The sequence below is a fragment of the Nannospalax galili genome, unplaced genomic scaffold (genome assembly GCF_000622305.1).
Source record: "Nannospalax galili isolate Female #2095 unplaced genomic scaffold, S.galili_v1.0 scaffold1328, whole genome shotgun sequence".
Classification (NCBI taxonomy): domain Eukaryota; kingdom Metazoa; phylum Chordata; class Mammalia; order Rodentia; family Spalacidae; genus Nannospalax; species Nannospalax galili.
In genome coordinates this window covers 813185-834606 of record NW_008358795.1, presented here as the reverse complement: position 1 = coordinate 834606, position 21422 = coordinate 813185, and the positions used below count along the sequence as shown (strand labels likewise).

At 48.3% G+C, this 21422-nt stretch overlaps 2 protein-coding genes across 2 annotated transcripts in view; both read right to left on the bottom strand.

Moving 5' to 3' along the window:
* Sart1 (spliceosome associated factor 1, recruiter of U4/U6.U5 tri-snRNP) overlaps nt 1-317 on the bottom strand; it is an 8817-nt gene extending 8500 nt beyond the window's left edge. The window contains exon 1 of the mRNA XM_029558195.1: nt 4-317. Coding sequence (XP_029414055.1) covers nt 4-216 — 213 coding nt within the window. The 5' untranslated portion in view covers nt 217-317. The remainder of the gene's footprint in view (nt 1-3) is intronic.
* Nucleotides 318-1918: 1601 nt separating this feature from the next.
* Nucleotides 1919-13110, bottom strand: Tsga10ip (testis specific 10 interacting protein). Its single transcript, XM_029558212.1, has 7 exons — nt 12982-13110; nt 11960-12099; nt 11161-11879; nt 10874-11021; nt 6189-6359; nt 2299-2398; nt 1919-2120 (listed from the first exon to the last, which is right to left on the bottom strand). Exons 1-7 carry the CDS (start codon nt 13108-13110, stop codon nt 1998-2000), a joined length of 1530 nt encoding a protein of 509 aa, XP_029414072.1. The 3' UTR covers nt 1919-1997.
* Nucleotides 13111-21422: the final 8312 nt, after the last annotated feature.

Genomic DNA, 21422 nt, shown 5'->3' with positions numbered 1-21422 from the left:
GGCCTCGGCCCCGCGCCTCCCGCCCCCGCGCTCGCCGCCCCGCTCTCGGCTCCGCTTCCGACGCTCCCCGCCGCCTCCACCGCCGCCGCCGCTCCGGTGCTTGTGCTTCTTGTGCTCCCGATGCCGCGGCGGCTGCTCCGTGGCGCCCCCGGCTCCAGCCGCCGCCGTCGACCCAGCCGCCTCCTTCTCTCCGCGGTGCTTCTTGGACGAGCCCATGGTACAGCGTCCTCCCGGAGCCGGGCCGCCGCCGAGCCCCGACTACGCAAAATGGAAACACTTCCGGGTCGCAGAGCCGCCGCGCTCCTGTTGCCGGAAGCTAAGAGGAGCCTCTTCCGTAACGGGCCTGGGAGTCTGTCCCAAAGGCTTATGGGAGGATAGGTTAGGAGCCGGACTGAGCCTTCCGGGCTGCCTCGGCCTGGGTGGTGCTGTGTGCGCATGCGCTCCTGTAGGGGTTGCGGAAACCGCCTTACGTCAGTCCTAGAGATGTGACGACTTAGAGCTGCCATCACTGGAGTTGGACGCTTTCTCCTTCCTCCTCTTGCACTCTGTTAACCTCAAATCTCTTCTCCTTAGGGCTCTGGCTGTGCCCTGGGCTGCTAATGGACTCCCCAGGAGTGTGTGCCCCTGAACCCCTTGAAGTTGAGTGCATTTTGGTTTTTTTTTGGGGGGGGGGTCTTTGTACCCCAGGCTGGCCTCGAACTCTTGGTGATTCCCCCTGTCTTAGCCACCCATGTGATAGGATTTCAGGCTTCTACCCCGGTGCCAAGCTTGAGTGTATATTTGATACTTTTGTGTGACTGCAAATTGGGTTCTTTTTTGTGTTTTGAATCAGGGTCTTATTCTATAGCCCAGGCTAACCCGGAACTTACTATGTAGCCCAGGCTGCCGTGGAAGTCGTGGTCATCTTCCTGCATTCACCTCCCAGGTGCTGAGATTGCAGGCATGAGCAACCACACCTGCTTGCCCAGCCCTTTCGTGTCTCCGTGTGTGTGTGTGTGTGTGTGTGTGTGTGTGTGTGTGTGTGTTGAGGAGAGGGGCTTTAAAGTTAGAGGTTCATACAATCTCCTGTTTGGGTGTGTTTCATGCCCCCCCCACCTTAAAGCCCAGCTCTAGGACTAGGAGTCCTCAAAGGCAGACTTTTGTCACTCGAATTTGTAGGTCCCAGCATATATATGTTGGAGAAAGGATGGAGAAGTCTCAGCTACCCCTTTCCAGATGTCTGCTCCAAGAATTTGCTGGGGGAAGGAGTGCATTTGGGCCCCTGGGGGAAACAGCTAAGCCAGAGCCCCCTCCCGCCTTGTCACTTCTTTCCCAATCCACAGCTAGCCCCCCTCAGAAACCTCACACTGTATTTGCCATAAAACCTTTAATTTTTATCTTAGGGACTGGGTTCTGGGTTCAGGGGAGGGGAGGGGTGTCTGCCAGACTGGCTTGTAGTAGATTCTGTCTTGGGGGCTCTTCGAAGAGGGCTCCATTTCGAAGGAGCCCTCTTCTTGGGGGGCTCTTCGAAGAGGTGCTCCTTAAAGACACAGACGGCGGCCAGTGGGCTCCACAGCTCCCCGTCCTATGCCCAATGCAGCCATTCATCCTGTGAATCCAGCTCTTAGCTCCTGTACTGATTACTGTGAACCCCTTGGAAGTGACACCCCTGTTGCAGTCTGTTTCCTTATTGAGGAATGAGACTGTACTAAATCTGCTCTGTACCAAATTATTCTAAAATGTAAAGGACAGTATCCATTAGGGTGACCAGTATGGCACCAGCTGCTAATGGGGACTTGGTGTATGGCAGCGCAGAGTCCCAAACTAGCTCTGCTCTGCTTCTTATGTCCTCAGTAACATCCTGCCCCCGGAGTCCTTAGTTTTCTTACTAAAACGTTCAAGCAATAACTGTGGCCCACCTTCCTGAATGACTCAGAGAATGATGCAGGAACCAGAGGCTGGTGTGGGGGCTGTGGCCCACCACAGCTGGCAGAGCCATGTTGGTTGGCCAGGTGACCTCACCTGTGTTTCTGGGAGGTGCCTTCAGTGCTTCCTGCCTGAGCCAATAGCTGCTCCTCATCCACTCCCAGTGCTGACAGCACCTGGGAGAAGCGCCTGTTTGCTGTGAGCCTGGCATTGGTCTGATGAAAGAGAAGAGGGGTTCCTATCTTCACCAAGGCTGTCGAGGTCACTGTGGGGTCTCAGGACTTAAAGGAACCCTCAGATAGGTCCTCTGCTCCCACCTTGCTTCCCCACATGATTGGCAAGGCAGCTCCTTCCTCAGGGGTGGTGTCTGCCTGCTCAGGTCTCAGTCCTCACCTGCATGGCCTGCTGGAACAGGAAGGGCCGGGCCTGCACCCTGTGCTGGATGCCCTGCAGCTCTGCCTGGTATGCCACAAAACGCTGTCGCTCCTTGTGCCTGTGGGGAAGATGGACTTCAGGGCAGCTAACTGAACATTCCCCAGGTCAGAGCCCGCTAAGGACGTCCTCACTGAGGATTATAAACATAAAGTACTGCCCTGACTTTTACAGAATCATTTCTTTCCCAACCTGGCGCTGTATTTCTTGGATGGGATTATCATGTGGGAATTATTTGCCACATTTTACTGATGGCTTATTTTTTTTTTTTTTTTCTTTTTTGGTCTTTTTGAGACAGGGTCTCCCTGCAGCCCCAGCTGGCCTGGATTTGCTGTGTAGACCAGGCTGGCTTTGAACTCACAGAGATCCACCTGCCCCTGCCTCCCCAGTGCTAGGATTAAAGGCATGCACCACCACACCTGGTGTTATTTGCTTTTTTTTAATTAAAAAGGAATTTGTACAAGGTTGTACATCTGGGAAGCGAAGGATTGAGTCCCCTCCCCTCCTTCCCTTCCCAAGTGTAGGCTCTACAGCCAGGGTTTGCACATCCTTCTGGCCACCCCAAGGGAGGGGACCAGCTCTGACTTGTGAGCACCTGCTTGCACAGGTCCTCCTCTTCTGCTGCGGCTCTGTGGAGGACGAAGTGGGTATGGGCTGTGTGACTTGGGAAGGCCCCTCTCTAGGTTCGGTTCTCTTCCCCGTGGGAGGGATTGGGCAGGCATGCCAGTATTCCCTTTGCTTTCTGAATGTGGACAGCTTTGGAAACAGGACAAAGGAACCAAGGAAATACATTGTAAATAAAAGGACAGATCCCAGAACTGGGTGTGGTGGCCAGCCCTTGGGAAAGTGGAGCAGTAGGCTGGCCTGGGTTCCAGGCCAGTATGTACTGCAGAGTGAGACCCCATATCAAAAATAAAACAAAGGGGTTGGAGAGATGACTCTGGTTAAAAACACTGGCTGCTCTTGCAGAGGCCCCAGGTTTGGTTCCAAGCACCCACATGGTGGCTAACAACCGTCTGTAACTCTAGTTCCAGGGGATCTGATGATGCCCTCTTCTGACCTCCCCAGGCATTGCATGACATGGGTGCACTTACCTCCATGCAGGCAATACATTCATACACATAAAATAATAACAAAAACGGAAAAGAAGTATCTGGGATGCACCTGAGAAACATCTCCATTTACAAAAATTCAGTGTGGGAGGTCAAGATAGCTCAGCAGTTAAAAGGACTTGCCAGGCTCAAGCCTGGTAACCTGAGTTTGATTGGAGCCTACAAAGTTATAACCACCACATGCCGTGACATCCCCCACCCCACCCCATCATGCACACCTACAGTTATAAAGTCATATGTAACCCTGGCTGGCCTGGAACACACTATGTAGACCAAGTTAGCCTCAATCTCAGAGATTTATCTACTTCTGCCTCCAAAGTGCTGGGACTAAAAGCATGCACCACCACGCCCAACCTAAAAGTTAAAAATTTTTTGAATTCAGTGTATGAGGCTGGGTTCCATCCCCAGAAGCACATAAACTTGGCATGGGATCACATGCCTGTAATCTTAGCACTGAGGAGGTAGAGGTAGGAAGATTACAAGTTCAAGGTTATCCTTTGCTACTTAGTGAGTTCCAGGCCAGCCAGGGTTACATAAGACTATGTAACTGCTTAACCAGGCTAGTGTTATACTGCCTTTCATCGGGAGAGCATTCATCCTGTCAGCAAGTGGCCTTTGTACCACACCCCTCACAGGATCAGTCCTTCCTCAGTAAAGCACATAAGACACACCCAGGGTGTAGTGGCAGTACCGACAGACAGCATGGAAGGAACAGACAGACTTGTGCTGGGCTCTCAAGTGTGTGTGTTGGGCCCTGTGGGAAAGCCCTGCTAGCCCAGGTGCCAGCAAAAGAATCTTCCTCCATCGAGAAAACAAAATGTGCATTTGGAAAACCATGCCAGGACCACAGCTCCTTTAAGAAGAAAGTCTTTGAGCCAGGTGTGGTGGTGCACACCTTTAATCCCAGCACTCGGGAGGAGGCAGAGGCAAGTGGATCTCTGTGAGATTGAAGCCAGCCTGGACTACATAGCCAGTTCCAGGCCAGCTGTGGCTATAGGAAGACCCTATCTCAAACAAACAAAAAATAAGAGCCTTTGTAGCCAGGCACAGTGGCACAGGCCTTTAGTCCCAGCATTTGGGAGGCAGAGGCAGGCAGGGCTATAAGAAGACCCTGTCTCAAAGAAAAAGAAAAAGCTTTATCACTCAGGCCTCAGGACTTTACAGCAATTACAAATGTGGGGGAAGTCATGAGCTGGTATTAAGTCTGTATTTTTTTAATATTATTTTTATTTTATGTATATGCATGTATTGCCTGCATGTAGGTAAGTGCACCCGTGTCATGCAGTGTCCAAGAAGGTCAGAAGAGGCTGTCGGATCCCCTGGGACTGGAGTTTCAGACAGTGGTTAGCTGCCATGTGGGTACTGGGATTTGAACCCTGGTCTTCCGCAAGAACCGCCAGTGTTCTTAACTGCTGAGCCATCTCTCTAGCCCTTATTTTTATTTTATGTGTGTTTTGCCTACTTGTATGTAAGTGCCCATGGAGGGCAGAAAAGGGAATTGGACCCAGTAGAACTGGAGTCATAGATAGTCGTTAGCCATCACATGGGTGCTGGGAACTGAACCTGGATCCTCTGCAAGAGCAGCCAATACTCTTAACTGCTGAGTCATCTCTCCAGCCTAAGTCTGTATATTTTGCATGATGTCCTGTGTGTTTTTCTTGCTATATACTTTTTTTGGGGGGGGGGTCTTTGAGACAGGATGTTCCTGTAGCCCCTGCTGGCCTGGAACTTGCTATGTAGACCAGGCTGGCCTTGACTCACAGAGATCCGCCTGCCTCTGCCTCCTGGGTGCTGGAACTAAAGGCATGGGCCACCACACCCAGTGCTATATACTTAAAAAAAAAAAATCAAGGAGTAGCTGGAGAAATTCTGGGCACATAGTTTGTAAGACAGTTCCTTTGTTGCTTTCTATTTATCTTCTGGATAATAAAAGTTCCCATTTGGGGGCTGAAGAGTTGGCTCAGTGGTTAAGAGCAGTGACTGCTCTTGCAGAGGACCCAAATTTGATTCCCAGAACCCACATGGCAGCTAACAACCGTCCCTAACTCCAGTTCCAAGGAACCTGATGCCTTCTTCTGACCACCTTGGGCATTGTATGACATGGGTGCACTTACACATTTGCAGGCAACACACTCATACATATAAAATTTTTTACTATTTTATTTTATTTTTTTTATGTGTACAAGTGTATTGCCTGCATGTATGTGAGTGCACCCGTGTCGTGCAGTGCCCAGGAGGTCAGGAGAGGGCTTCGGATTCTCCTGAAACTGGAGTTAAGAATGGTTTGTAGCAACCATGTGGGTGCTGGGAATCGAACCTGGGTCCTCTGCAAGAGCAGTCATTGCTCTTAACCACTGAGCCATCTCTCCAGCCCCATACATATAAAATTTTTTAAAATTATAATAAATCGGGGCTGGAGAGATGGCTCAGTGGTTAAGAACACTGACCGTTCTTGAAGAAGACCCAGGGGATCTGACAACTTCTGTCCTCTGCGGGCATTGCATGACATGGGTGCACTTACCTACATGCAGGCATAACACTCATACACATAAAATAAAAATATTTTTTATTATAATAAATTAAATTTTCAAAAATAAAAGGTCCCAGTTAAAGGTTAGGCTATTTTCCTTATCTCACAACCAAGTAAGATATTATAAACATCTTCATCTATGAAATGCAGGAGTAGCCTGCCACCCAGCTGCTTTGCCCAGCAAGCCCTTCATGCCCCTGGCCTCCTACCTGAGCTCCTCTGGCTTGCGCTGAGCAATCAAGGCTCCCTGGCTCCCTTGGGGTATGTAAGCTGCCAGACAGCGAGCCACCTGCTGCTGAACATGGTGCTCCCTGGCCCTGCGAATCTGGGCCTGCTGCTGCTCCTCCAACAGCTGGTACTCCCAAGCCTGCAGCAGGTTTCTGGTGGGGAGAGGAAAAGAAGAGGAGAGGGAGATGTCCATGGGGGATCAGGAGCTGTGAGGAAGGCCAGGGTAACATAGAGAGTATGGGGGTGAGGGAGGGGGGCAGTCGGGGGCTGGGGGTGCCAGAGAGCCAAAGCCCTGGGAAGGAAATAGGATTTTTCAAGGAAGTTGGGCCTCATGGAGCCCACATCTGGTAGTTTGGCCACTGGAACCAGCTTAAGGCCTTTCCCTACTCTCCATCAGGGAGTTCCAGCTCTAAGCATCCTTGGCCCAGGCCTCCTGGGCTCCTGTGGAGCTCAGCACACAACCTAGGACCCCTCTGCCATTGCTCATATTCCCTTGCAGAAAAAAGCCAGATCTTTCCTCTGATCACCTTGTCTGACAGCAGTTAATGCCCAGCAGTTTTGGATGGATAGAGAGATGGATGAATGGATGGAAAAGAATCCACATGTAGAAGGGATCAGTAGAAAGAGCAGGTGGATGAAAGGTGTGATCATTTAACAGCACTAGACAGACCTGGAACATTCTTCCCCAGATATCATGGCTAATCATGTCTTTGTTCAAATGCCATTCATCCCAGAAGGCCTTCCCTGGCCACCCCATCTCCTTCCTGGGAATTTCCCACCTCCAGATACACATTTTTTTTTGTCTTTTTGAGACAGGGTCTCCCTGTAGTCTCAGGTGGCCTGGAGCTTGCTATGTAGACAAAGCTGGCTTTGAACTCACAGATATCCACCTGCCTCTGCCTCCCAAGTGCTGGGATCAAAGGCCTGCACCACCACACCCAGTTTCTAGATACACATTTTGATAATTTCATTATGTATGTAGGCTGGCGTCCAGCTCTATATAGCTAAACTCTCCTCTCTTTGCAGCTTCAACTTCTGAACCTCATTCCTCTACCTCCAGGGTGCTGGGATTACAGGCATGCACCAACCACTGGCCTTCAAAGCTATATTAAGGGGAAAAAAGAATTGGAAACGTACTCTCTGATTTAATAATATACTACAAAACTGTAGTAACCAAAACAGCATGATACTGAGATAAAATACACAGATGGCTGGGCATGGTGGCACACGCCTTTAATCCCAGCACTCCGGAGACTGAGGCAGGTGAATCTCTGTGAGTTCAAGGCCAGCCTGGTCTACAAAGTGAGTTTCAGGACAGCTGGGGTTACAGGGAGACCCTGTCTCAAAAAAAAAAAAGAAAAATATAGAAGTTCCTCAAAAGAATTAAAACTAAAGCTAGGTATGATGGCACGCACCAGTACTTGACAGGCTGAGGCAAGAGAGTCATGTGTTTAATGCCAACTTGGGCTACATGAGAAAAGCTTTTTTATAGGAATGGAGAGATGGCTCAGGGGTCAATGGCACTGGCTGCTCTTGCAGAGGACCTGAATTTGTTCCCAGCACCCACATGGTGCTTAACAATTGTCCAGTTCCAAGGGATCCGATGCCCTCTTCTGGCCTCTGTGAGCATTGCACAACAGGGGTGCACTTACACACATGCAGGCAAAACATTCATACACATAAAATAAAAATAAACAAAAATGTAAAAAGAGAAGCCTATTTTAAAAAACTCAAAAATGGGCTGGAGAGATAGCTCATCAGTTAAGAGCACTTGCTGCTCTTCCAGAGGACCAGAGTTCAGTTCTCAGCACCCACATTGGGTGACCCATGGCCACCTGTAACTCCACCTTCTATACACACACAGATACACAAATAAAGATAGATCTACTTTTTTTTTTCTTTTGGTCTTTTTAAGACAGGGTCTCCCTGTAGCCCCAGCTGGCCTGGAACTCACTATGTAGACCAGGCTGGCCTCGAACCCACAGAGATCTGCCTGCCTCTGCCTCCTGAGTGTGAGTGCTGGGATTAAAGGCATGCACCACCACGCCCAGCTCTTAGAGCTACTTTTTTTTTAATCAGAAAAACAAGAGGACTAAGGGTGTAGCTTGGTAGTGGAATGCTTGCCTACTACGTGCAAGGCCTTGGGTACCACCCATATTATGGCAACAATTGATAATAAAATCATAAATAAATAAGTAAATAAAATAAACTAGAACTACTCAGCAATCCTACGACCGGCTGTATATCCAGAATGAATCCATGTAAGGAGACACTTGCACTCTAAGTTCATCTTGGCTTTATTTACAGTAAGCAAGATTTGGAAGCAACCTGTGTCCATCCATGACTGAATGAAGAAAGTGTAGAATAGGGGCTGAGGAGGTGGCCCAGTCAAGAAAGCACTTGCCTTGCATTAAGCTCAAGTTTGGATCTCCAGTACTACCTAAGAAGCTGGGCATAGTGGCATGGATCTGTAATCCCAGTGCTCGGGAGATAGAGACAGAGGGATCCCTGGGGCCAGCCAGGCTAGCCCCAATGGCTGGTTCTAGTCTCCACATGCATGCATACTCACACAGGGCCACTCACAGAAAAAATGTGGTAGGTGCACACAGTGGAATACTATTCAGCTTTAAAAGGATATAAACCTGTTCTTTGCAACAACATACATGAGTCTGAAAGACATTATGCTAAATGAAAGAAATCAGGAACAGAAAATGAGTACCACATAATCTTACTCTAAAAAAAGCTTTTCTCTTGGGCCTAGAGAGTAACTGTGGTTCCCAGGTCTGGGAACTGGAGAAGACTAGGTAATACTGGTCAAGGGATACAAAATTTCAGTTAGACAGGAGAAATAATTTCAAGAGATCTATTCTACAATAAGATGACTATAATCATAACAATGTACTAACTGTATATTTGAAAGTCACTAAGAAATTACATTTTAGGTGTTCCCCCAAAAGTATGTGTAGTGATACATATATTAAGTAGTTTGAGTTAGCCACACATACATACAATTTCATTTTGTTTACTATTTAATTAATAATATATTCATTTTGCGATGGGGTCTCCCTGTAGCCCCAACTGGCCTAGAACTTGCTATGCAGACCAGGCTGGCCTCAATCTCAGAGATCCACCTGCCTCTGCCTCCCAAGTATTGGGATTAAAGTCATGTACCACAGGCAGGCCCAGCTGTTTACTTTTTAAAGATTTACTTATTTTCATGTGTATGAATGTTTTACCTGCATGAATGTGTACGCATCATGTGTGTGCAGTGTCCATAGAAGCCAGAAGAGAGCATCAGATTCTCTGGATCTGGAGTTACAAGATGGTTTGTAAGCTGCCATGTGGGTGCTAGGAACCAAACCCAGGTCCTCTGAAGAGCAGTAAATGCTCTTAACCACTGAGCCATCTCCCCAGTACCCACATATACAATTTTTTGTGTCTTTTTGAGACAGGGTTTCCCTGTAGCCCCAGCTGGCCTGGAACTAGCTATATAGACCAGGCTGGCCTCAAACTCACAGAGATCCATGTGCCTCTGCGTCCCAAATGCTGGGACTGCTGGGAACTAAAAGCATATACCATTACACCTGGCTGCACATACACAATTTTAAATTAATGAAAAGCGAGGAATATTTTTTATTATTTTATTTATTATTTTTAGTGTATGCGTGTATTGCCTGCATGTAGGTAAGTGTACCCATGTCACGCAGTGCCCACAGAGGACAGAAGAGGCTGTCGGATCCCCTGGAACTGGAGTTACAGACAGTTGTTAGCTGCCATGTGGGTGCTGGGATTTGAACCCAGGTCTTCTGCAAGAACAACCAGTGTTCTTAATCCCTGAGCCATCTCTCCAGTCCCACAAGGGAATGTTTTTAAAAGGATTAAAGGTGTTCTCTAAGCATGCTGAGTGATGCTGAGCATGGTGGAGGAAGCCTATGAGACAGAAGGATCAGGAATTCAAAGTAGTCCTAGCTGTGTAGTGAATTCATGGCCAGCCTGAACAATGTTCTTGCAAAGTACCCAGGTTCAGTTCCCAGCACCCACAGGTGACTTAACAACGACCTGCAACTCCAGTTCTGGGGATCTAGCGCCCTCTTCTGGCCTCCTCAGGTATTGCATGCACATGATGGCACATGATGCACTTACATACATGCAACTAAAACACTCATACACAAACTCAATCAATCAATCAATCAATCAATGCCTGAAGTAAGTCCCCTTCTCTCCAACCACAGGGGCATGTGTTCAGGCCCTGATCACCCCTCTGCCAACAGCTGCCTCTCAGCCTCCAGTCTTGTCCCTCCCCATTCATGGTTTCTAACTCAAGGCCAAGTATAGCAACTGTCTAAACTGACGTCAATGCCTGCTGTCTCCTTTACTAGACCTTGAACTTCTCAGGGCTGGGTCAAGTCTTCATCCTTTAAATCCTGAGGACTCAAGTCAATATGTGTTGCATTAACAGGCTAATAGAAGGGTAGAAGAAAAGAAAAGATAGAAAATAAATGGTGGTGTGTGTGAGTACAGTGGACAGATGGATGGATGCTATCAGAAGATGGTTGGAGGCATGGATGGATGATCAGAAAGACTGATGAAGGGGTAAGATAATTGAACGTACATACAAGAGACTGTCTTGTGTAGAATGGGCTTTCTCTGCCCTTGCCCTCCTTACTTGGTGGCCTCCTGTCGTTTGTAGAAGGTACGATTAGGGAAGTTGACAGACAGGAAACTTTCATCATCTCTCAAAGTAGGGATCTTCCCACTCCTGGTAGAGGATTGGACAGCAGCCCTCAAAGCCTTCCAGGTCTGCTTTTGGGGACCTGTCCACAGTGAGATCAAGTCAGTGACACTCTCCTGCATCACTGGGCAATCCCCCCACACCCACAGTCTAGGCCCACCCTACAACTGAGAGCACAAGTCTCTGCTTCTGAGTACCATGGGCCTCACCGCCACACTCACCACAATCCAGCTCCTCCTGTAACTGTCTGTGCAGCCTTTCCAGGTCCCAGGGCCCCTTCAGCTCCTTGGTCTTTGACCTTCCCCTCTGCTGCCCTCGGAGGCTTTTGGAGCTGGAGCCACTGCCCTGGCTTTGGCCCTGCAGCAACGTGTCTGCTGGGGCCCTCTCTCCAGAATTCCTCCCCTTTTTGCGAAGGCTACCCTTTCTAATGTTGGGGGCACTGTGCTCCTCCTCCTCTGTGGCCTCTGAAATCCACCCCTCCTCCAAGATCAAGCTCCTGTCTGGGAGCTGGAGCAGTTCCCCAGGACTCAGAACCCTCTCAGCCTCTTCAGTGCCTTGACTTTCCAGCTCAGATGCCTCAGACCCTGACCCCAACCCTGACCCTTTCCCTGATAGCCAGGGGCCACACTCGCTGGATGGTTCCAGCTGTTCATTCTCCACTTTGCCCAGAGGGAGGGCATTGCTGCCCCGGGCCCCCAGCTGCTGTCTCCTCTCCAGGTTTTGCACATCTATCTTCTGGCAGGAGCCAAGTTCCTCTGGGAGGGTGACCATGGACTTGCGCCTGGACTTGAGCTGGGGGTCTGCTGGAGGCAAGAGCAGGGATCGGTGGCCCAGGGCCACAGACGAACTTGGCTGAAGCAGAGCCCGGCCATCTATAATGAAGCTCTCCCAGGCCCACTGGAAAGGGAAAGAAGGCCTCCGGAAAGGTGGGATGAAGAGACTGAAGAAGGAGAGGGCAGGTATCAGGATGAGGGTCCTCTGGGTCCCCAGCTCACCTCGCACCCATCCCCAATTGCTTACTCCTCAGCCTCGGCCAAGCTTCGTCCTTTCTTGTTCCACCTCCGGGGCCTGCGTTCTTTTTTTGATGCCTGCCCTGCGCTCTGAGACCTCTGCAGCTGGCAGCTCTGACTCTGCTTGCTGTCACCACTCCCTAGGTCCCCCTGGACAGACACAGGAGAGGAGGCCAGCTCTGAGCAGCCTGCTGAACCAATCTACACCTCCCCAGGAACTTCCTCAGCTTACACTTTGGCTATGCCCTGGCGACCTCTAAAACTGATCACTCACAACCGCTTCTGTTAGAATAGCAAGAACTACAGATCTGGGTTGGCGAGATGGCTTAGCCAGGAAAGGCAACTGCTGCCAAGCCTGACGACCTGAGTTCAATCCTTGGGACTCACATGAGGGAAGGAGAAAACCAACTCCAGTAAGTTGTTCTCTGACTTTTTTCTTTTTTTTTTTTGGTCTTTTTGAGACAGGGTCTCCCTGTAGCCCCAGCTGTCCTGGAACTCACTATGTAGACCAGGCTGGCCTTGAACTCACAGAGATCTGCCTGCCTCTGCCTCCTGAGTGCTAGGATTAAAGGTGTACGCCACCATGCCCGGCCTTGTTCTTGACTTTTTTTAAATTTAGAAAAGTGGCTGGGAATGGTGGCATGTGCCTGTAATTCCAGAGACCCAGAAAGCTGAAATGTGGGGGTTTTGAGTCCAGGCCAGCCTAGAGACTTGGGAGGGAGCCTGTCTCAAACACACACTCCCCCGCCACTAAAAAAATGAAAACCCATTTTTTTTAAATGTCCCACAGGGCTCTGGACATGGTACAACAAAGATAGAAGGAAGGAATTTTTTTACTCCTAAATCCCTTTTCCTCCCTGCAGTGTTCCCTAAATTCCTCCATCTTCCCTCTCTGGTCCCTTTCCCACCCACTCCTCCCTAACTGTCACCTGGGCCCGAGCATTCTCAAAAGCCTCAGCCAGCCCTGGCTTCCCCTGGCCCAAGATGGCACTGGACAGTTGGAAGTTCCCCGAAGCAGCCTGCCTCCCTTACCTGCTCATCATGGGAGATACTTGATAGAAGTTTGAAAAACCCTTTGGCTGGCCCTGGAGCCTGCAGATCCCTACTCTGCGGTGGTCTCTCCGATGTGGCCCTAGCCAACAGTTGGTCGGTGTTTAGCATGTTGGTGTCCTACCCTCTCCCACCCCAACCTGCCAGCCCTAGAACTGTCCTCTTGGTCATCTCTATGGCAACCAGTCCTTGGCCAATCTGAATGACTCTGGCAAAAAGCACCGGGGTGTATGGTGTGGGGGTGGGGGGCATGGATCCAGGGTATGTGAGGCTGACTTCTAGAGAGAGCTTTCAGTAGGACTGCATCCTGTCTCTGTCCCACATCTCCTGCATGACCTGGTGCAAGTTCCCTGCCTCACTAGGCCTGTGTTTGCCCATCTTGCAAAAGTCACCTCAGAACTGACCATCTCAAAGGATCCTCAGATCTTATGAAGATACCTAGTTGGTCACTGAAGTAGGTCTTGTCCCTCAGCCTGCCTCCAGCCTGGGCTGAGGCTGTGAGGTGCCAAACTGAATTCCCATGAGATCTTATTTAACTGCTTGCCCTCCAGACCCCCTAACCAGGCCAGGCAGTTGAATCCTGACTCGGGAGAGACAGAAGGCAAATCAGAGTCAAGAATGATAGCATTTCAACCTTTAAAAAAAAGATTTGTGGGCTGGAGAGATGGTTCAGTGGTTAAGAACACTGATTGTTCTTGCGGAAGATACAGGTTCAAATCCCAGCACCCACATGGCAGCTAACAACTGTCCGTAACTCCAGTTCCAGGGGATCCGACAGCCTCTTCTGTCCTCCGCAGGCATTGCACGACACAGGTGCACTTGCATGCAGGCATAACACTCATACACATAAAAAAATAATAACAAATAAATTAAATTTAAAAAAAGTAAAAGACACCAGCTTAGTCTACATAGTGAGTTCCAGGCCAGCTGGGACTACAAAGAGACCCTGTTTCAAAAAGACAAAAAAAGAAAAGAGAAGAAAAGAGAAAAGAAAAGAAAAGAAGAAAAGCTTGGCATGTTGACTGTGACTGGCAAAGTGTGTCCTTGTTCCCTTCATCGTAGCTCACAGAGTTCATTCTCCCCGTGAGGAAAACGCTAACTTGCCTCATCCGTGTTTTGCTGCACCTGTGGGAGACCGTCCCTGGCTTACGAGCCTAGGACCGAGTGCAAAGTCTTAATACAAACATACACTTAATCTGAGATTGTCCAACAGAAAGGCTATACCAGCTACGCACCTACAGAAGTGACCGAAACATTTCTGATTGCCACATTCTCACCAAATCTTGGTTCCTGTGAGTCACCTAGTGAATTTGTCCAGACCCTGTGGTTATAAAGTGATAGTTCGTGGTGCTTTGGGTTGAGTTGTCCTGATTACTTCATTAATCTTGGAGGCCAGTCCTTCCATGAGTCACTGATTTATTTATAGTCATTGCTCAATTCTGTTTTCCTTTGTGTATGTGTGTGCATGTGTGCGTGCATACGTGTGTGTGTGTGTGTGTGTGTGTGTGATGGAAGCCAGAGGTCAACATCTGGTGTTTTCATCAATTGTCCTCCACCTTGGTTTTTGAGACAGGGGCTCTCACTGAACCTGGAGCTCACCAATTGGGCTACACTGGTTGATGAGGGAGCCCCAGGGAACCCTCCTGCCTCTGCCTCCCTACCTCAGAGACTGCAGATACTTGAAACTGTGACTGGATTTTTTTGTTTGTTTGCTTGTTTTATGTGTAAGAGTGTTATGCCTGCATGTACGTAAGTGCACCCGTGTCGTACAATGCCTGCAGAGGACAGAAGTGGCTGTTGGATCCCCTGGAACTAGAGTTACAGACAGTTGTTACCTGCCGTGTAGATGCCGGGATTTGAACAGTTAAGAATAGTCAGTGTTCTTAACCACTGAGCCATCTCTCCAGCGCCGTGACTGGATTTTTTACATGGCTGCTGGGAATCAAACTCAGGTCCCCATACTTGTGTGTGGCAAGTACTTTCTCCAATACCCGCCAACATACCCAGTTCTGGGATTGAAACCCCGAGCCTCACATGCCCATGCTAAGCACATTCTTACCCAGAAGCTGCAGTCCCAGCCCCTCCATTGTGTTTTTTGTCTTTTCCATATTGTTTTGCAGGAGTGTTGTATCTTATTTTGTTTAGGATAGTGTCTCCTGTCACCCCCCACCCCTACCACCACTCCTGCCTGAGGCTTCCAGTGTCCCAGCACTCGGGAGGTAGAGGCAGGCAGATAGATCTCTGTGAGTTCAAGGCCAGCCTGGTCTACATAGCAAGTTCCAGACCAGCTGGGGCTACAGGGACCAAAATATTAAAAAATAAAGGCCTAGGCTGGCTTCAAGCTCTGTATGTAGCTGAGGATAACCTTGTACTCCTGACCCTTCTGCTTTCCCTCCTGAGAGCTGGTGCTATAGGCCTGTGTCACTATGCACAGCTTGGTGTCTTAGATCCTAACTTTCTTTATTGGTTATGGATCTATTGAAGTTTGTGCTAATTTGTTCCAATTTGGACATTCCACATTTTTCTAGAAATGTATTCACCTCACTTGTTTTTTAAGATTTTTTTTTTTTTTTTTTCTTTTTGAGATAGGATCTCCCTGTAGCTCCAGCTGGCCTAGAACTCACTATGTAGACCAGGCTGGCCTCAAACTCACAAAGATCTGTCTACATCTGCCTCCCAAGTGCTGGGATTAAAGGCATGTGCCACCATGCCTGGTAAGATTTATTTATTTATTATCTTATTTATTTATTTATTTTTTGTCTTTTTTGAGACAGGGTCTCCCTGTAGCCCCAGCTGTCCTGGAACTCACTATGTAGGCCAGGCTGGCCTTGAACTCACAGAGATCTGCCTGCCTCTGCCTCCCAAGTGCTGGGACTAAAGGCGTGCGCCACCATGCCCAGCCTAATCTTATTTATTTTTGTTTTATGTGTATGAGTGCTTTGCCTGCATGTATATAAGTGCACCCATGTCACACAATGCCCTCAGAGGTCAGAAAAGGGCATTAGAGTTCCAGATGGTAGCCACCGTGTGGAATTGAACCTGGCTGTGCTAGATAGCTTTTGCTGTCAACTTGACACACCTGGGTAGAGTCCCAATGGAGGAATTTCCTCCATTGGACTGGCCTGTGGACACATCTGTGAGGTATTTTCTTGATTGTTGAGCAATGTGGGAGGTCCCAGTCCACAGTGGGTAGAGGTACTCCTGGGTAGGGTGCCCTGTGTTGTATAAGAAAGCAGGCTAAGTGGCTGGAGAGGTGGCTCAGCGGTTAAGAATGCTGGTTGTTCTTGCTGAAGACCCGGGTTCGAACTCTAGCACCCACATGGCAGCTAACAACTGTCTGTAACTCCAGTCCCAGGGGCATCCAACAGCCTCTTGTGAGCTCCGTCGGCATTGCAGGACATTGGTGCACTTACCTACATACAGGCAATACATGCATACACCGGGTGTGGTGGCGCATGACTTTAATCCCAGCACTAGGGAGGCAGAGGGAGGCAGAGGCAAGCGGATCTCTGTCAGTTTGAGGCCAGCCTGGTCTACATAGCGAGTTCCAGGACAGCTGGGGCTACAGGGAGACACTGTCTCAAAAAGACAAAAAATAATAATAACAATAATAATAACAATAATAAAGAAAAATAAAGAAAGCAGGTTGAGCACGGGCCAGGGGAGCAAGCCAGTAAGCCTGTGCTTCAGCTCCTGCCTCCAGGTTCCTGCCCTGAGTTCCTACCTTGGGCTCCCTCAGTGATGAACTGGGACCCGGGAGATGTAAGCCAAATAAATCTTTTCCTCCCCAAGTTGGTATTGATCAGAGTGTTTTGTCACAGCAACTGAAAGCAAACTAGAACACTGGGTCTTCTGCAAGAGCAGTCAGTGCTCTTAACTGCTGAGCCATCGCTCCAGCCCTTATTTTTAATCATGTGTATGGGTATGGGTATGTGTTTGTGAATGCAGGTGCCTGTGGAGGCCAGAGGCATTGGATACTCCTGGAGATGTGGTTACAAGGGGATGTGAACTGCCCAACATGGGTGCTAGGAACTGAACTCCTGTCCTCTTCAAGAGAAATATACACTCAAGCACTGAGCCATCTCTCCAGCCCCTCACTTAACTCTATATGTTTATGTTTAATCCCAGCACTCGGGAGGCAGAGGCAGGCAGATCTATGTGAGTTCCAGGCCAGCCTGGTCTACATAGTGAGTTCCAGGCCAACTGGGGCTACAGGGAGACCCTGGCTCAAAAAGACCAAAAAAAATTGTTTGTTAACATACAGTTATTTATAATATTCTCTAGTATTTCAATAGCTTAAACCCTTGTGGATTTAAGGATCTAGCCATATACAGCCTGTTGGCTCTGGGATGACTTTGGGTTTGCCTTACAGTAGGGGACATACTACAGGTGGGTTGGGAGCTGCCACTAAGTTTTAAAGGGAGAAAGGGTGTAGAATTGCCAAATAAGTAGCTGCTGGCCATGGTATAAAATTTCAGTAAAAAACATAATTAATATTGTCCATTGAGACACTGTAAGTACATCATGTATACAGACATAAGACAGGAGATTGGGGAATTGACTCATGTAACTGGTAGCTGAGATGCCCCACAACAGGCCATCTGTCTGCAGGCTAGAGATGCCAGAAGTGTGGTTCAGGAAAAAGGTGAAGCCCTTAGAGCCAGAGAACCAATGTTATTTTATTATTATTATTTTTATTATTTATTATTATTATTTTGTGTGAATGAGTGTATTGCCTGCATGTATGCAAGTGCACCCATGTTGTGCAATGCCCATGGACTCAGAAGAGGGCATTGGATTTCCCTGGGACTGGACTGACTGATGGTTATTAGTTGCCATGTGGGTGCTGGGAATAGAACCCAGGTCATCTGCCAGAGCAGCTGGTGCTCTTAACTGCTGAGCCATCTCTCCAGCCCCGGGAACCAACGTTACAATTCTCAGTCCTTGGCCAAAAGCCTGGATCACAGGTACAAATCAAAGGCTGGAGAGCCTGGATCCTGGTGTTCAGGTAGCATAGAAGTCTGTACTTGAACTCTCTTTTTTTCTTAATTGAATTTTTATTGAATTTTTACAATTTTCATACAATATAGTTTGATGGTTCTTAGATCCCCTCCCCTCTCCCTATCCCGCCCCCACAATTCACACAGCCCAATTTAATGTACTTTCTTGTATATATAATATGGCCTATAGAGTCCAATTTATGTCCCCAAATGCCTCCCACTGTGGGTCCATCCACTGGGCCTACAAAGAGTCCCATCCCTGTAAGACACTGTCTTTCCCCTTCCCAGTATCCATCAATTGCCAAAAGTTGCTTAGGTTGGGTTGGGCTTTCTTACCCGTTTCTCCATGTCTATGCTGGGATTTTGTCTGGCTTGAGCTTGCATAAGACTTGTGCATGCTGTAACCATTTCTGTAAGTTCATATGAGTAACTAATTGATCAGCTATCTGGAATATTTTGTTTCCTTGTGGTCATCCACCCCCCACCCCCACCCCTGCCCCGGCTCTTACAATCTTTCCGCATCCTCTTCTGCAGTGATCCCTGGGACTTGAGTGGCAGAGGTTTGAAATAGGTGTCCTGGGTCTGGAGGGATGGCTCAGTGGTTAAGAGCACTGGCTGCTCTTGCAGAGGACCTGGGTTCAATTCCACATGGTGGCTAACAACCGTCCATGTATTAGTCACTTTTCTGTTGCTGTGATAGAAACACTGACCAAAGCAACTTAGGAAAAGAAGAATTTATTTGAGCTTATGGTTCCAGGGGAATTACAGTCTGTCATGGTGGGGAGGCATGGTGGACGAGGTGGCTGGAGCAGGAGCGGAAACTACACTCTACATCTTCAAGCTGGCACAGGAAGCAAGGGAGCAACTGGAGATCCAGCAAGGCTTAAGAACTCTCTAAGCCCACCCCCAGTGATGTGCTTCTTCCAGGACAGCCACACCTTCTAAGACCTCCCAAAACAGCGCCACCATCTAGGGACAAAATGTCCAAATACTTGGAGCCTATGAGGGACAGTTTCATTCAAACCACCACAGTGCATAACTCCAGTTCCAGGGAATCTGATGCCCTCTTCTGTCCTTTGTGGGCACTGCATGACACAGGTGCACTCACACACGCAGTCATAACACTCATACACATAAAATAAAAATAAAAAATAGAAAGAAGTAAGTGTCCTATTCAGGGATAAGAACTCTGTAGCCTCTTGTTCTCTGTGCTTTGGCTAATTGCGGGTTTCTGAGTTAATCACCATCTGATGCATAAGGAAACTTCTCTAGTGAGATCTACTTGAACTCTTGGAGAGATCAATTCACCTGCTGTATTTGCTCCATCTGGCTCCAGCCAACTGAATGACGTCTGTCTACACTGGGTCATCCACTTAGTCTACTCAGACTCACATGCTAATTATCTCTGGAAACTTCCTTGTCAGGTGTCAGGTGAAACTGTTACCCAAAGTTAACCATCACAGGTCCTATTCTGTCTGTCTGTTAGAGACCAGTTCTCCTGTAGCCAAGGCTGGCCACAAGCTAGATGTAGTGGAGGATGACCTTGAACTCCTAACCTCTTGTCTTCAGCTCCGCTCCACCTCTCAAATACTGGGATCATGCTTGAGTCACCATGCCCAGCCCCATTTTGCCAATTATTTTGTTGTTTTTTGAGACAGGGTCTCCCTGTAGCCCCAGCTGTCCTGGAACTCACTATGTAGACCAGGATGGCCTTGAACTCACAGAGATCCGCCTGCCTCTGCCTCCTTAGTGCTGGGATTAAAGGTGTGCATCACCACAACTGGCTCATTGCAACCCTAATCTTCCTCAAGAATATAAAGGATCAAAAAGACTTCAAGGCCACCCTGAGTTACACAGTAAGTTCTAAGCTAGTCTGGGCTACACAGCAAGACTCTATCGAAGAAGAAGAAAGAAGAAAGAAGAAAGAAGAAAGAAGAAAGAAGAAAGAAGAAAGAAGAAAGAAGAAAGAAGAAAGAAGAAGAAGAAGAAGAAGAAGAAGAAGAAGAAGAAGAAGAAGAAGAAGAAGAAGAAGAAGAAAAAGGGATCAAAAGTAGCTTTTATTTTGAGACCAGGTCTCAGTAACCCAGAACTTGGTATATAGCCAAGGATGAACTTGAACTTCATATCCTCCTGCCTCTCTTTCTCAAGTGCTAGGATTATAGGTGAATACCACCTGATTTATGTGGTCCTGGGTATCAAACCCAGGGCTTTATGCATTCTAGGCAAACACTCTACCAACTGAACTATGCCCCCAGCCCCAAGGATAGATTTTTTTAAATTAATGTGTATTTATTTAACATGTGCGTGTGTGTGTGTGTGTGTTTGTGTGCATGTGTTGGGTACAATGTGGGTGAGTGGGTGCACATGTGCCACCTCATGGATGGGAAGATCAAAGGAAAGCTTTCAGGCATTAGTTCTCTCCTTTCACCATGGGGTCCTGGGACTCAAACTCAGGTCACTTGGCAGCAAGCACCTTTACCTGATGAGCTATTTCAACAGCCCCAAGAGTAGATTTTGAGGAAAGACAAGTTGGTTATGCCATTGATTTCAAAAGACTTGCTGTCCTACTGGATTCCCAGAGCCTGAGCTGGGGAACTGTCTTCTAACTTTAATCTGGTACCAAACACTTCAAGGATGCTCAAGCACTCACTGCAGTCATGGTGGCCCAGTGGGTCAGCAGTGCAGGTAGCCTCCAGCAAAGATGTGGCCTAGGCCTAAATGCATCCTGCCAAAGAGGCCAGGTAGAATGGGTCTGTGTGTGCTAGAGAGAAGAAAATGAAGTAGGCTGGGCAGGGTTAGAATGTGGCTGGGGGGGCAGGCAAGTGGGTGCTTGCTGCCAAGCCTGACAACCTTAGTTTGAGAAACCAAAACAGAGGCCCAGAGATGAAGTTGGAGGGCAATCCATAAAGGCGGAGGAAGCCCAAACAGCACCCATGGGGCAGGAGCAGCTTTTGACTGTTGCCCAGAAATGTCACAGGGAATGGGGTGGAAGATAGACGAAGAGAAGCTTCCCTCCCTCCTTGTCAGTAAGGGCTGCAATAGCTAGGGGTCAGAGAATACAAGTTCAGGAATTTGGCTATGATATACAACTGGGCACTTTGTTTTAAATCATTCATTCATTCATTTTACTGTTTTTTTTTTAATGTATGTGTGTTGTCTGCATGTATTTAAGTGCACCATGTGTGTGCAATGCCCAAGGAAGCCAGAAGAGGGCGTTGGATCCCCTGGACTTGGAGTTACACATGCTTGTTAGCAGCCATGTGGGTGCCGGGAACTGAACCCAGGCCTTGTGTAAGGGCAGCCAGTGCTCTTAACCTCTGAGCCATCTCTCTAGTCCCCACTTTGGTTTTTTTTTATTGTTTTATTTATTATTATTATGTATGTGTACATGATGGGGTGGGGGGGCACATGACTCAGCATGCA